The sequence below is a fragment of the Pezoporus wallicus genome, unplaced genomic scaffold, assembly GCF_028554395.1.
Source record: "Pezoporus wallicus isolate ANWC-B61680 ecotype Strahan unplaced genomic scaffold, APGP_CSIRO_Pwel_v1 contig_161, whole genome shotgun sequence".
Lineage (NCBI taxonomy): Eukaryota > Metazoa > Chordata > Aves > Psittaciformes > Psittacidae > Pezoporus > Pezoporus wallicus.
Window position 1 is genome coordinate 8,861,738 of NW_026642654.1, and position 16,010 is coordinate 8,877,747.

A 16,010-nucleotide genomic window follows, 5' to 3' on the forward strand; every position below is an offset into this window, starting at 1 on the left:
TTGTATTATAGTTTAAAAACTCCCTTAGTACACTGGGTATGTTCTAAGGTTCTGCACTTAAGGGAAAGAGTGCAGACAAAGCCACTTCAAGGTTACAGATGACTTAAAAGTCTTGCAAAGGGGAATGGGGCAGTTAATTTCCTCTTTTTTCATTCCTTTATCTAAGTTCCATTTAAGTTTATGGAATGTAGTGGCCCGTGCATGACTGAAGGGAGACAATGTAGCACTTGTTACAGACTGCATAAAACCAAGATATGAAATGGTTGATCTGCTGCAGACCAGGGCAGGCAAATGTCAACAGAAGTCCTGTGAAACCCTGCAACAGAGTATGGCATTTCCTAGAAGAAAAAAAATACTTCAAATTGAGGACAACTGTTTATGAAGGCAAAGGCTGGAGAGAAGAATCTGCCAGTAGTATCATTAGACGGTCACAAACAGGTAACAACATTCGTAAAATGCTAAGAAGTAGCACTTCTTGTCCAAATTAAGCACATCTTGACTGCTTCCAAATCACTTCTTTCCAACTCCATAAAAAATGCCACACTCATCTCTTATTACCTAAACCTTTAATCTTTTCCCCTCATAATACAAAGAAATGTTTTCTTTTTTTACTATAAACATTTGGTTATCCTAGTAACTACTGTGCTAGAAGCAAGTTGATTTTATACACTTAAGACCATTACAACTATAAGATTGTCAATTATCAAATCCCTTTACTTCTGTTATCCAAGTTAATTTCAGGAGCAAATACATGACAATTGCAGGGAAGACTGAAAATAAATCATGTATTTGTCTTTCTGGTTTTGAACTTTTAAGTGTTACAGATAAAACAATAACACTGCATTTCCTCTGGAGTTTACCTCATTGTAACATTCAAAGCCACTGTTGCGTTTGACAATTCAGAACAGATTTCAGAAAAAAACATTTAAGTGTGAATGCTTAACAAAAAGGGTAGTGGGTTTAGTGGATAAGGTCAGTGCTCATAACGCCATCACTCCAATTTCAGCACTAACAAACCCCATGTTGTAATTCACACCAAAATTTCGTATTATAGCACTTGACAAAACAAAACAAACCAACTTGCAGAACAAACCTCAGCAGGTTGTATTTATATTTCCAAATGACTGTTGTTTCCAAAACCAGATATTCAAACTATTTCTGAAGGATCAAGATCATTAACAACTGTGTTTTGAGCTAGCTGGACATAGCTCAGTGAAGCAATAAAGCTCTCCTACTTGCCCTTACACCATCTGCTTAGTGTCCTCCATGCTTTGTCTGGCAAGAGCACAAAAGCAAGGGAACTGTTTTGTCCACCGTTCTACTTATTTTAGTCAGAGCTACCACAGAAAAGAGACTGTATCCTAAAATTGAAGAGACAATTACTCCTCTTAGTGAGCTCCTTATTTGTATCAAGATGGCATAAAAATTTCATTGTTGAAACTTAATGTTCTTCATCAGGACAATAAAACATATTTCTTAAACATTAAGAAATGTTAGTGCATAGAGAAGCTGGTACCTTGGTGCAGATTATCTTCATACTATGCAGTCTGTCAAGTGATTCCTGTGGATTACCTAGGTACTGAGGAAGCTCGGCATGTAAAATTCGCATGGAGAAAGGAACCATGGAACCTAAAAACATAATTAATTTTATTAAATGTGATTGCTATAATGATCAGTTTATGATTTGTCTACATTATACAAGGAATTTTGCACTAGTGTGTATAACACAAAGTTCATTTAATCTTCATATCTTTTTATTCTCCTAATGAAAGATATGGAAAATTAAAAAAGCAAACTTTTTCTCAGGTATAACGCCACATATTGTAAAACATTTTCAATAGGTAAACACACATGTAACGACAATCAAGAAGAAAAAGGGGCACCTAATTCAAATTTTCAAAACCAAGCTGCACACAGAAGTACAATGTTTCATTAAAGATTTTTATAAACTAATTAAATCAAAGGATTAAAACAACGGAAGTTTACTCAGGTTGCAGCTACAACATTAGACCTAACTTTTATAATTCTGCATATTTTACAATCAATGCAGAAGAAAGATTACATTACTGGTCTTAAAAGAGTGCTTCCAGAAGTTACAGAACTGGGGCATGAAAAGCCACATCTATGTAAACCTTTTCCATGTAAAGCTGATATGAAGGGCCACTATACTACAGAAGAAAAAAACAAAACAAAACAGAAACTAACATGAGTCAAAGGAAATAAAACATAAAAGCAGTACAATGAAGGAGAAAAATATGACAATAGGCATATTAGATATAACAATATATCAAGTCCTCTGGGAACTTAAAATACATTAAAAAATATTTTGTTTCTTTTTTCTACAAGTATCATAGCTTTGTGTAAAGGTCTGAGTCCATAATGCTGCGCAGAGAACTTTCCATTGCTCTAACTATGACTTTTAGTCTGAGTTTTACTCCATCAATGTTAGCTCTTCCACGAAGAGTTAGTAGATTATACTGTGAGGCTTACTCTTCATAAAGATGATGTATTTTTTGTATCTTCTCGTTTATTGAAAACATCAAAGAACAGGGAAAGAATTTTAAACAGTATTTGGGGAGAAAAAGAAATTCCTTCCTTTTCATGTTAGTTTACTTCATCTTTAGCACAGTATTTACCAAAGACCAAATCCTCTAGGCTTATGAGCATCCTGACTGATTTCAAGGGTAGTTTTCAGGAGCTTTAGAGAATTCTAGTGTGTGCAACACCCTGCTTTCAGACAACTGCGTATCCTGATACACAGACAATACTACTGAACATAAACTAAATGCTACTATCAAGAATGAATCAGAGGTAGCATAACGTGGAAACAGGCCTTGCTGCAGACGCAGTATTTCAATCTATTTGCTTACTTCAGACATATTCTAAGCAGATTTCCCTCTCAAGCCACCTCTTAGAATCAGAATGGCTGGAAGGGACCTGAAAGATCATCTAGTTTCAATCCCCCTGCCACTGGCAAGCACACTTTCCACTAGACCAGGCTGCTCAAAGCCCCATTCAACCTGGCCTCTTGCCCCATCTTTTCTCAAAAATAGGACTCAAAAGCTTTTTAGAAAGATTTCTGCACCTGTTTTTAACAGGCTTGCATATCAAAGATGTAAATGCTATATACAGTGAGTCATTGCTTCTAGACATTTTTTAAAGGTTCACAAAATTTTAATCACAGAATTCAGTAATTAAGACCTACAGAGTAAGTCACTTATATCTACATAAGTTCTCTTTTGCCACTGCAAACTGTTCCCCATGGCTTATATGACTGCTGTGTTTCTGTAACAGATGTACAGAGGAGTTTCATGCATCATCATAAGTGGAACAGGGATTAAGAAAACAAAACTGCCTTTGAAAATTTAGTAAGAGAAGCATGAAAAGTTACTCAACCAGTAATAAGAGATGTGAAATGTTTTATGTATGTATCTTGACACATGCTACTTATGTACCTAGTATGACTCAAGTGAAGATGCACAGTCAGAGTGCGAGGGGTGAACAACAATGAAAAGGAATGTAAAGAACACAAGAGTAATTCTGTATCACACCACAACAGAAAAATTGCTTTGTAGGCACACTGCGAACTTAAGAACCTGTACTGCAAACCTACAGAAGCAAATATGACCTGCAGCTGGTTCCATCTCTACAACCCCTCTGGTGACCATGTTCTAACTCCACCTTTCATTGTTTATCTTGCAAAAAAAATTAAGCAGTGCCTAAAATCAGCTGGTTTGGTACAGTTCTTTTGGAGATCATAGCCTTAATTTACTGCTATCCCATGAACCACGCACCTACTGCTGCACTCAACAGTATTTCTAAGGCAAAGGTAAAAAAAGGAAACTTTTGTCCATAAGCAAAGCTTTGGAAAATCTGAAATATAGAACAAAAGTAATCTAAAGATTTAACAGCATTTTTGCTAAAGACTGTGTTCTAATATTTTCAACTCTGAACAAGTTTGTATTGTTACATTCTCTTGTAAAATGCAGCTTTCAAGGTCAACTCAAGAAATATACAGAAAATCTGAATTGGTAAGAGAACAGCTCAGTGTACAGATAGATGGGTATTTAATGGAGCACAGATGAAACATCTTACATTATCAATTTTAATTAAATTGATTTGTAAAACGCTTTTGGAGATTCCATATTTTGTAAATTACTGATCTTACATATTGCTGAATGAAGCCACACTATTATGATCCACTTGAGGGGAAAGAATAATCCATTACCAAACTACACTGTCAGAAGTGGTACCAGAGGATGTCAGAATTACGAATACAGGCTAACTTAGACTCTGTGAGAATCTGATTTATTTGCTATCACAACTAAGACCTTAGATGTAAGGCATTCAGAACTGTGTTACTTCAAAAGTTACTTTATTAATGCATTATTTCTCAACCACTTAGTATTTTCTTCATACCATGTGACCAAAACGCATTCCAGTGTGATCCTAAGTACATCAAGTGTGATGCCAGATGTCTCACACAAAAACAGAAGAAAGCTGGCCCACAGTGTAAGGGTAGCCAGCGTAGTGGCTTTTCAAACCAGAATTTATATTACTATTTCACACAGGATGATCTAAAACTCTAGCATCTGTTCCTTCTCTTTCCTTTTGAAATTCATGACGTAACTAGTATCCTGCAAGAAATTTTACTGTAAGAATCCAGTATATCCATCCATTAAATTTCTGTTACTTACTGCTTATTAAACAGGCTGCTAACTTTACTTAAAACCTCAGAAACATGAACTATTTCTGCCTTCTTCCTCAGTTTCCTTGTAATCCTTCTGAATAGCAAAAGTTTTTTGTTAAGAAAGCACGAAATGGTACACATGGTCTCACATAAGCATGCTAACTGAGGAAAATGGAAAAGAAATGAGCTTTTACCACTGGTAAGGCTGTCTTACCACTCCATGTAAACAGTATTTTGTAACAAGACAAATCAGATGAGCAAATTGCTTATAAGAAAACTGCAGCACTTATCCAAGTACTTCATCCAAACATATTCCTTAAATACTGGTTTTAAAAAAGGAAAGAAACTTTGTGATTTTTGGTTAAGTACATTTTCCCATAAGTAAACTTCTTTTTTAGTTAAGCATTATGAGGTATGGATAATATATCTAATTCAGTTTCTACATTAATAAACAGATTTTCTGGTGCTACTTGAAGTGCTAATACAATTTAGGTAACACTTCTCAGGAAGAAATACATGGCAGTAATAGAAAACACATGTAAAGATACCTGTTCACCAAAATATTAACCCCTGGTTAACAGCTGTGTAGCAACTGGCAACACCCACTCCCTGAGTTCTCTATTACTGTACTGCCTCCAGTAGACAAAATCCAAATCTATGGTTTTCTCAGTCTAAGAAAATGGAACAATGATCTCTGAATTTGTCTGAAATAGAATTTGTCAAGAAAGGGCCTGACAGAAGCAAAAGCAAGTTACCAAAAATCTTTCCACACAGTGGATGGTTATGAAACCTTGTTCTCAGAGGACCCAGCAAGGTGACCTGTGCACATACCATGATGGAAGAGAACACTGTGAGCATATCAGGTTTGAAATGTGGCCCTGCAGAGAGCTTCATGGGGTGAATGGGAGATGAAAAAGGGAAAGGCAAACCATAATATGACTCTTGTGAATCTTCAAAGCTATCAGTTCATAGATAAAAAGGTAAAAAGATAAAAATTAGAGAATTATAGAAAGTGCTTGGAACAGTTAACTCTGAGCTCACAAAGAATTTTGCTCTAAATAACAGGACACACATTTGCTATTCTATGACATCACAGTATCATGTTGTATCAGAGGCACATCACAGACTTTTTCAGCTGGAAGAACAACAGTGCAGAGGAGCCCATCCCTGTTGCTAAAAAATATTAACAGAAAAAGAATTTGCACACAAATTTACAAAAGCACAGCTTCCATACTCTCTTGCAAGACAGAAGTTTAGCCTTCTGATAAGTACTCCTTACATTGTCTAGGTTAAGAAGAAAACAACTGGGAAGAGGTAAATAACATTTGCTGATGACTCCAGTAAATCAATAATAATAGTGTTATGAAGGTCTGAAAGGCAGGCTGTAGAATTCACAGTACCCAATTTCATTAAAAACCAGATTAACAACAGGAATAAAGCCCCTATACTTGCCTCAGTAAACAGTTATACTTGAGGGGTGGAAGAGGAAGACAACAAAAAAACTCCCCAAACCCAAGAAAGTAAGATTGACTACATGCACACTAAGCTGTAACAGAGATCTAAGTGCTGCTGCTTAGATTGACATTGTATTGTCTGGAAGGTTTCACCTACTTGCTTATTATCATGCCACATGTTTAAGACACACAGTGTAACACGTATTTCTTTGTAACAGGTTCCTATATAATTTCCTGTGATATACCACTAGGGATAAAGGAATTTTATCTAAACACTGGATTTTTGCATTGCTCTCTTTGGCAAAACTGTTTGGAATCAAACCTATGTCCTCCATTATATTTCACTCAGTATTGAATTTAGGAAGGCAACATGTCCCAGTGAGTGGTGCCAAGGACAACAAAAGGTCCGTGTCCGTCTGCTTTAAACAAGCGAGAGAGCATATCCAGTCCAGCAATTAAAACAAATGTTTACTTAAGTAAAACACAGGACAACATCGGCTTCACCAACGCTGTTCTCAAACTAGAAGTCAAAACACAGCACTGCACCAGTTAACACAAAGGAAAAAACATGACTGCTACTGCTGAACCCAGGACAGGAAGGCAACATGTCGAGGAAATGCTTTAAACAAGCAGCATATCCTGCAATTAAAATGTTTACTTAAGAACACAGGTGAATGGATTTTGCTCTCTACTTCATACTTAAGATTTCTAAAGATGCAATGCCCTCTGACATGGGAAAACCACGTCAACTAAACTTAGATGATTTCAACAACAGGCAGTACCCTACAATTACTGGTCTGTATTGAAATTTTATGTTAAGTAAGTCTTATTCTAGCTTGCTATTTTACAGTTGACCTCTGTTGCTCCTCTTTAGGGGTTTCATAATACTGTTATTTATAAAAAATTCATAATGGAGAAATGATTTAAGACAATTCTTTTCTTAGCTATCATTTCTAAACACAGTGGGGAACTTTTTCCAAAGAATATGACTTTTTGATTGTCAGTTTGGCATGAATTAATCTCATTCATTTATATATTATCAGCGTACAAAACGCAAAACTAAAAAGTGAAAAAGGTGTGCTGAAAGGAAAATGGATACTCCAAAAGCATGGGAACAGATGGAATAGATAGTAAGATCAGGTAGAATTTTCTAAGACCAGATTTCAGTTTCTATATCTTTATGAACAGCTGCACATTTTCATAACTGTCATAACATAAACATCACCTCATGTCAATCAAATTCAAACTGCAGCCCTCATCTGCAGCCCTTTTAGAGCAGAAGAAAGACAATTCAAATGGCCTGCCATTTCATCTTTGTATTTTCTTTTTGCAAAATCAGTAACCAGAAATGCTTTCTGATCTGCCTTCTGCAGCTTATTCAACAAACCCTAAAATACCAAAAAACAGCAGCAAATTATTATTTACTGAAAACATAAAGTGGGGTCTTATAACAGTAAAAACCAGCAAAACAGAGAAACAAACCCTTCCTTCACTGGGTAAAAGAAAAACACAGAAAATACAGTGTCAGGAAGACATTCCACTTTATTCATGCATATACACACAGGGATGTATACCCTTCCATTTATACGCACATACACATTTTTAGATACTTCTGCAACAGTGCACTCATATAATTTATAAGGAGATTTTTAAAACTGATAATTCAGTAGTAGCTTTGACTCTGAATCTCACTGTTAATTAAAAGTACAATTAAAATAAAGTCCAGCTTAAACAGACCAGTTTCCAACCTTTTATTACTTTCATTGCAGAGAGACTGAAGAAGAGGTAGGAGCCGGAATGTTTGTAATCATTGAAAGAAAAGGGTTTGAAAATTTTATCTGAAATTGCATATTTCTGTGTACTTCACAATTTAACTGCATGTGACCTAAGAACACAGATATTGTGACTCAAGATTTGGTTTTGAAAGGTTTCAAAATTTTAACCTGGAGTTACTTGCACTGAAGCAAGGAAAACATAACAGAAATGCAGAAAAACCCTGCAACAACTGCCATACCACAAAAACATCACCACAAATCTTACCAGTAGTACAGCAGAATATAGAAGTGAGCTACTTGTTCACTTTTAAGAAATACTACATAAAGCTGGTACTGTCTACAGTGAGACTACAAAGCCTTGAGAAAGAAGGCACAATTACTTTCACAGCACTCTATCCTCTTAAAATAATACATATATTTCTTAGACTAAAATATGAGTTCATAAAAAATTGTATTTGCAAGTCTGACAACCCTAAGTAGCCAACTGGAAACACAACACTTGAGTGGTGTTCAAGTGGTATTAGCTGATTTCATAGGTAGAAGGTAGCTCTAAAGAAATAGAACAGATAGCAAATTTAAAGAGACAACAGAGGTATATAGTACTGTAAATAATAATTGGCAAATCAGTTCCTCTAAAGGCTTTAATATCTTTTTTACTGTCCACGTAAGCTTGAATGGAGAACTATTTCGACCAGCTGTCAAGACTGAAGCAGTGTGACGTGGGGGTGTAAGTTCAGGCACAGCAATATTTGTGGTAACTTATGAGAAAGCTAGTACCACATATTATAGAACCACAGAATGATTTGGGTTGGAAAAGACCCTGAAGATCATCTATTTTCAACCCCTACCATGGGCAGGGACACCTCCCACTAGACAAGGTTGCTCAAAGCCTCATCCAATCTGGCCTTGAACACTTTCAGAGATGGGACATCCATAATTTCTCTGGGCAACCTGTTCCAGTATCTCACTACCCTCAAACAATGATTAGAATATAACAATTGTAAGTCTTTTTTTTTTTTCTTCTGTTTTCCTGCAAAATTTATTAACAGATAGGAGCTCTCTATATAATTTCTTTAGTCTATATGCATTTCTTATCTCTGTTTTTACCTTGATTATGCCCTTTTGCCTCCCCACACACAACTATTTTAATTTTTTCCCCACACACCACTTCCCATCCTGCCACAGTTCTCCCACGAACCAAAAGTTGATGAGGATGAAAAATACCAAAGGGCATTTCATTTACAGCATCATCCAAAACCATGCTGAGAAAAAAGGAAAGGAAGGTTCAGCAAAGCTAACTCCTACTAGCATAGACAAATAGCAGAGAAGAGAAGAAAGGACTGGCCAAACATCACTGTAGAAGAACCACTATGAAAGTGTTTACTATGAAAGCACACAGGAGATTAATCTCCCCAATCCATGCCTGTCATAGGCATAGGCTGATATTTATAAGCAGGACCAAGCTTCAGCGAGTAGGTAGACCCTGGAGCTGTGCCCAGTCCTCTGCAATACATGCAGTCCAGATGTGCCTTCTGTGGGTATTTAAGAAAAATTCTGCATGAGTGCTTTCACAGTAAGCACAGTATCTCTGTGTCAGCACACATATGACAAGTCTCCTATTACATCCTTTTGCTATTTTATGAGCTTATTCAATGTTATAATAGTAATTTATTACATTTCACCTTAGACGTCAGCACTGAAAATCGGTTTACAACATGAGTTTCAATAACAGTTCCAGACCAGGCAGGACAGGATTCCTTTAGGGGGATCTGAATTTCAAAGCTGAATAGATGAAACAAATTAAGAGCACTGCTTAAGTAAATAAGGACACATAAAAAATAGTATCTCACACATCCATGTATTTTTTGTACCAATTTCTTAACGTATTTCTGCTAAAACTTCTGACTACAGTGGATATTAATACAGACCTGGTGAAATATGCTAAAACAATAATGTGATGTCTAGACTTGCACTACTCTGAGAGAAACATGTGGGTTTTATATATTATGTATATATATATTTTTAACTGTCACTATCCATCTGAAAGTGTCAGCCTATCGCAACACATTAAAGTATCCCTGTGGTTACACTAGAGCCACACTTTAAAAAACCCAACACTTGTGCTACTTCATGGGAAGGTGTACAGTATGAAATCAGCTTCTACAGCACATACAAATAAATATTTAACAATATGTTCCTTATTTAGGCGCTTGCCACCAGACAACAAAAGACTGATTTCATGGTAGAAAAGTACAGATGATGCTGTATTATCACAAGGAGAATGAAAAGGGGAAAGGAAAAAGAAAAAAAAACCCAAGCCAATAAACGTCTGGTAAGGGGAATAAAAGTCCTATTTTCACTTATGTATAGTTTTTTTGTTGTTGTTTTTTGGTTGTTTTTTTTTTTTTTCCCTTCGTAATTCAAAATAAATTAGTCTCAATTATTGTAGCTTTAGAACACTGATTTTGGTAGCATGAACTTTTCTATAACTTATTGGTCTATTAACCAGAAACAAGACCAAATTATCTCATAAAAGAATGAAATAACATTTTAATGTTCTGTTTTAATCACTGGCTCTCACTCTTTCAGAAACACATCAGCATTACCAATGGGAAGGATACCTCAGGTTAGCCAATCTATCACCTAAGAGAGTTTACTAAGTATCATGAAGAACACAGAAACAAACAGAATGAAGAGAATTGTAAAGATAAAGACAGAATCTTAAAAAAAAAAGAAGAAATAAAATCCTGAAAGCCATTAGTCATCAGAATGATGACAAAAATTCAGACTTATGTACCTCACAGTACAACAGAGATATGCAGGAAGCAACTTCCTGACCTAAGTACAGACCTACCAGAAGACAAAAAAATTGTATATAAAAATCAGACTTTGCTTGCAGATGAATTTAGAAAAAATAAGTGTGCAACTGAACAATTTAAAGATTTCACTAGAAAATGAGAATTGTGTGCTCTCTGCCCCATATCAAACAGGAATGATCAAAGAAGAACTTAGCTAATTTCACTGGCTGATAGAAGGATCCCAGCAGATTCCACCCCCCAGATGGTGCACACCTACAGGCAATGGAGATGACTGAAGAGACCATAGAAATTAGGAAAGGAAGATTTCAGAAAGATTAGATAGAGCCATGAAGATGACAACACTAGGGGGACCCTCACACAACCCTTAAGCCTTGGGAGGGCTTCAGAAGAAAATTAAGATTACTGTGTTGGCCATGTTAAGATAAATTAATGGGACAATCATCTTCTACTCCTCATACATTTACTTGGAATTTACTTTAAATTCTTTGAGATATATTTGTCAGAGATTAATGGATGAGAGACTATCCTCACTGCTGCTCAGGTATACATGCTTTCCTTACTTCAAGCATAGAAAACACAGAAAACTTTCTAATTCATTACATTTCTTGTTATATTTTGAATACAAAGAAATCATACAAAATATTAGGTGTTTTACAATTAATGTGTACATTATATCTATACTCTCATTTATTAAATTGATTTTTAAGTGCTTACTCCATTTATATACCATGAATCAAAATTAAAGTGCTGAAACAAAGCTGTTCCTTTTATGCTTGTTACACCACAAAATGGTATGTAAAATTACCAAACAGCAGTGGATTGTGTGTTCGTTCTAATACAATCAAAATACATGAATGATTTCTATCTCTTTTATTATTTAAATTAGCTGGTTAAGGATGCACGTATACAAAATTCCTTCATCCACAATCCAGCACTGTGTAATTTAATGCTAGCCAGAAGAGAATTGCTTGTTCTTTCCTAAATCCCTGCAAACAACATCTCTCTCTCCTCAAAAGTACATAAGGAAGGTTTGATAGCTCTTCCTTCATCTTCATCACATTGTATTGATATGAGATAGCTACAACCAGCAGGTCAGCTCCGTGCAACCTTGACTGTATTTTCCTTAGAAATGATCAGATTATGATTCCAGTTGGTATGTTCAACAGTTAAAAATGAACTGAGGAACATAACAATGAAATACAGTATTTTCCTTATGCTCACCTTTTTACCATAGATACCTTCATAATTTGTATGAAACAGCTGCACTGGTTGAGTGGTTGCTGCAAAGAGAGTTTGGATCAAAAGCTCAGGCACAGGACAGGCTCCTGCAACAGCTAGCTAGACTGCCCAGAACATGCTCTGCGCCATGAGGACTGAAATACCTCAAATACTGACATGAGCTGTGAGGATTTCTTCCTTAAGCACAATAACTTTTTTAATACTGAAAAAGATGTGGAAATATGCATATGGCCTGGGGAAAACTACTTCTACTGAGCAGCAGGGCATCATGTGCACAGCTGCCAAAAGATAACCCAATCCAAAGAGCTGCCCAAACTAGTGACCAAAACTCTCTCTCTCTTAAAAATAACACAGTTTCTCCTCAGTGGATTGAATGTATTCAAGATAAAAGAGGACATTTTTGCCTGTCTTTGCCTGGAAGATCTTAAGTAAGGTCAGAAGGATTTGTTCCAGGCAGTCCATATTAGCCTTGCTGGCTACAATGGATCTGCGTCACTTACCAGATGAAACAGTCTTCTGCAAGAGATTCTGATCATTCTTGACACCAACTTTCCTTCCTCATGTCCTGGGTTCAGCAGTAACAGTCATGTTTCTCCTTCGTGGTAGCTGGTGCAGTGCTGTGTTTTGACTTCCAGCCTGGGAACAATGTTGGTGGTACCGATGTTTTCTGTTGTTGCTAAGTGATGTTTACCCTGACCAAGGACTTTGTGAGGCTCACACTCTGCCAGGGAGGAGGGGAAGCTGTGAGGAAGCAGAGATGGGGCGCCTGACCCAGGCTAGCCAAGGAGGTATTCCATACCACAGCACATCATGCCCAGGGTGGGGGGTAACTGGAGTTACCCGGAACGACACGGGCTTCCGCGTAGGACTCGTTTCTTGGCCGGCGGTATTGTATTCTCTTCCCTTGTTATTTTCCCTTATCATTGTTGTCATTGGTAGTAGCAGTGGTGATTTGTGTTGTACATTGGTTGCTGGACTGTTCTTGTCTCAACCCGTGGGAGTTGCACTCTTTTGATCCTCCTCCCCTTTCCTCTGGGAGCGGGGAAGGGGAGAGCCCCGGAGGGGGCCCTCGACTGCTCTCAGCCTGGCACCACTCACTGGGAGTGAGTGAACAAGCTGTCTGGCTAGGGTTTAAACCACGACAGTTCTTTTTGGCGCCCAATGTGGGGCACGAGGGGTTGAGATAACGACAGATCTGACCAGATTAATAGTCACTTGTCACAATGCTGATTTATTGGCTCTCAAGGTTGTTCCTCTTGATCTCACAGTTTCGGTATACCGTAGCTTACTTCCATCCGGTATTTGCTGTATTAGTGTTTTTCAAGTGTGGGGCTTGGGCTAAGGTTTTTCTCCCATTGTACTTTATGGTAATGACTTGTAATACAATAGTATCACTGATCATGAAACTGATCTGGCTTATGTTCCCAGTGTGGTCACCACCTTTATACTTTGGGAGGTATATAATAGAAGTGCTTAGCAATTACACATCTGTTTTCTCCCCAGGTGCTCAACCTGTGAAGGAGACATCCTTTTACCCTCCCAGTCCTCCCCCCAGACCATTTAAATTTGAGAGTTCTGAAGTTTTTGAATGGCCTTTTAATGCTGTTGAGACTTGTTTGCTGATCGTGATGGGAATCACCATGCTAGCACGCATACAGAGTGTGTTTTGTCCACGACTGATTTCAAGAGTTAAGCAGAGTCAGGTTTGGGTCTTGTCTGGGGTCAAACGATGATGTAGGAGGACCAAGAGATTTTCCCTGAGGCTGGACAGTCATGAGTGGCAGGGTGTGTGGGATTGTATGGGCAAGTATCTAGGTCAGTGGGCCCCTCCAGTACTTTGGAATTTCACCACCGAACAACTGCAAAATCCAGAAGAATTAGTAAAACACTTAAATGAGGTGTGTGGTCATTCTGGCCATACCAGAGATGGACAAATCATGGCAACGTGCTGGGGCTTGGCCTATGCTTACAGGGCCTTGTTCAACACTATCCAGCACCTTCAAAAGGAAAAGAATGTCGGCGGATCTGAGGGCAAAGATTTCGGAATGTCGCCAGAGGAGGAGGTGGTGCGTGCTGAAGAGGCCTCACCATATAATAAACTGTCAGAAAGTGAAAAGCAGCATGCCTTGTTTACTGATGGGTCTTGCCGTATTGTGGGAAAGCATCGGAGATGGAAGGCAGCTGTATGGAGTCCTGGACGACAAGTTGCAGAAACTGCTGAAGGAGAGGGTGAATCGAGTCAATTTGCCGAGGTGAAAGCCATCCAGCTGGCCCTGGACATTGCTGAACGAGAAAAGTGGCCAGTACTTTACTTCTATACTGACTCATGGATGGTGGCAAATGCCCTGTGGGGGTGGTTGAAGCAATGGAAGCAGAGCAACTGGCAACGCAGAGGTAAACCCATCTGGGCTGCTGCACTGTGGAAAGATATTGCTGCCAGGGTGCAGAACCTGGTGGTGAAGGTACGTCATGTAGATGCCCATGTACCCAAGTTGGGCCACTGAGGAACACCAGAACAACCAACAAGTGGATAAAGCAGCTAAGATTGAAGTGGCTCAGATGGACTTAGATTGGCAACATAAAGGTGAATTATTTTTGGCCCGGTGGGCCCATGACACTTCAGGCCATCAGGGCAGAGATGCAACATATAGATGGGCCCGTGATCGAGGGGTGGACTTAACAATGGACACTATTGCCCAGGTTATTCATGAGTGTGAAACATGTGCTGCAATTAAACAAGCCAAGTGGCTAAAGCCTCTTTGGTATGGAGGACGATATAAATATGGGGAGGCCTGGCAGATTGACTATATCACACTGCCACCAACCCGCCAAGGCAAGCGCCACGTGCTTACCATGGTGGAAGCAACCACCGGGTGGCTGGAAACATACGCTGTGCCCCATCCCACTGCCCAGAACACTATCCTGGGCCTTGAGAAACAGATTTTGTGGCGACACGGCACCCCAGAGAGAATTGAGTCAGACAATGGGACTCATTTCCGGAATAACCTTATAGATATTTGGGCCAAAGAGCATGGCATTGAGTGGGTATATCACATCCCCTACCACGCACCAGCCTCTGGGAAAATCGAACGGTACAATGGGCTGTTAAAAACTACACTGAGAGCAATGGGTGGGGGAACTTTCAAGCATTGGGATACACACTTACCAAAGGCCACCTGGTTGGTCAACACCAGAGGATCTGCCAACAGGGCTGGCCCAGCCCAGTCAGAACTTTTACATATTGTAGAGGGGGACAAAGTTCCCGTGGTGCATATGAAGAATTTGCTGGGGAAGACAGTCTGGGTTATTCCTGCTTCAGGTAAAGGCAAACCTACTCGTGGGATTGCTTTTGCTCAGGGACCTGGATATACTTGGTGGGTAATGCAGGAAGATGGGGAAGTCTGATGTATACCTCAAGAGGATTTGATTTTAGGGGAAAACAGCTAATGAACTTAACTGTATGCTGTTGCCTGCTGTGTAATACTTTTATAGCCCATCAACTAGATGTCTCCAGGTCACCAGCGACTAGCCCTGACTTCCCTCCAACCATCATCCCAACAGAGAATGAACTTTGACAGAACCGGATGAGTTCCTCAGTAAAGGAATGACCAGCATCAGCAGGCAACGATCCAATACTGTACACAGCCTTTCCTGCCCTGAAAGATTCTTACAAGAGATGGAACCTGACATCATAGACTGAATGGACTCGGCAGCATTATAGGGATTGGTCCATGCACTAAGAAAATGATCTCTTTCTCTCGGTCTGTGTGTATATGTATGTATATATGTGGGAGAGCAATGGTGTATTGAAAATGTGGGATCTGAGCATGACGTGAATGGTATGGAATAAGGGGTGGATAATGTCCTGGGTTCAGCAGTAGCAGTCATGTTTCTCCTTCGTGGTAGCTGGTGCAGTGCTGTGTTTTGACTTCCAGCCTGGGAACAATGCTGGTGATACCGATGTTTTCGGTTGTTGCTAAGTGATGTTTACCCTGACCAAGGACTTTGTGAGGCTCACACTCTGCCAGGGAGG

General features: G+C 38.8%; 1 protein-coding gene across 4 annotated transcripts in view; it reads right to left on the bottom strand.

The window, feature by feature from the left end:
* TRAPPC12 (trafficking protein particle complex subunit 12) overlaps positions 1-16,010 on the bottom strand; it is a 60,626-nt gene that overhangs the window by 27,116 nt on the left and 17,500 nt on the right. For all 4 annotated transcript variants that reach the window (XM_057431695.1, XM_057431696.1, XM_057431693.1 and 1 more), the window contains one exon: positions 1,517-1,629. In XM_057431695.1, the coding sequence (XP_057287678.1) occupies positions 1,517-1,629 (113 nt within the window). The remainder of the gene's footprint in view (positions 1-1,516; positions 1,630-16,010) is intronic.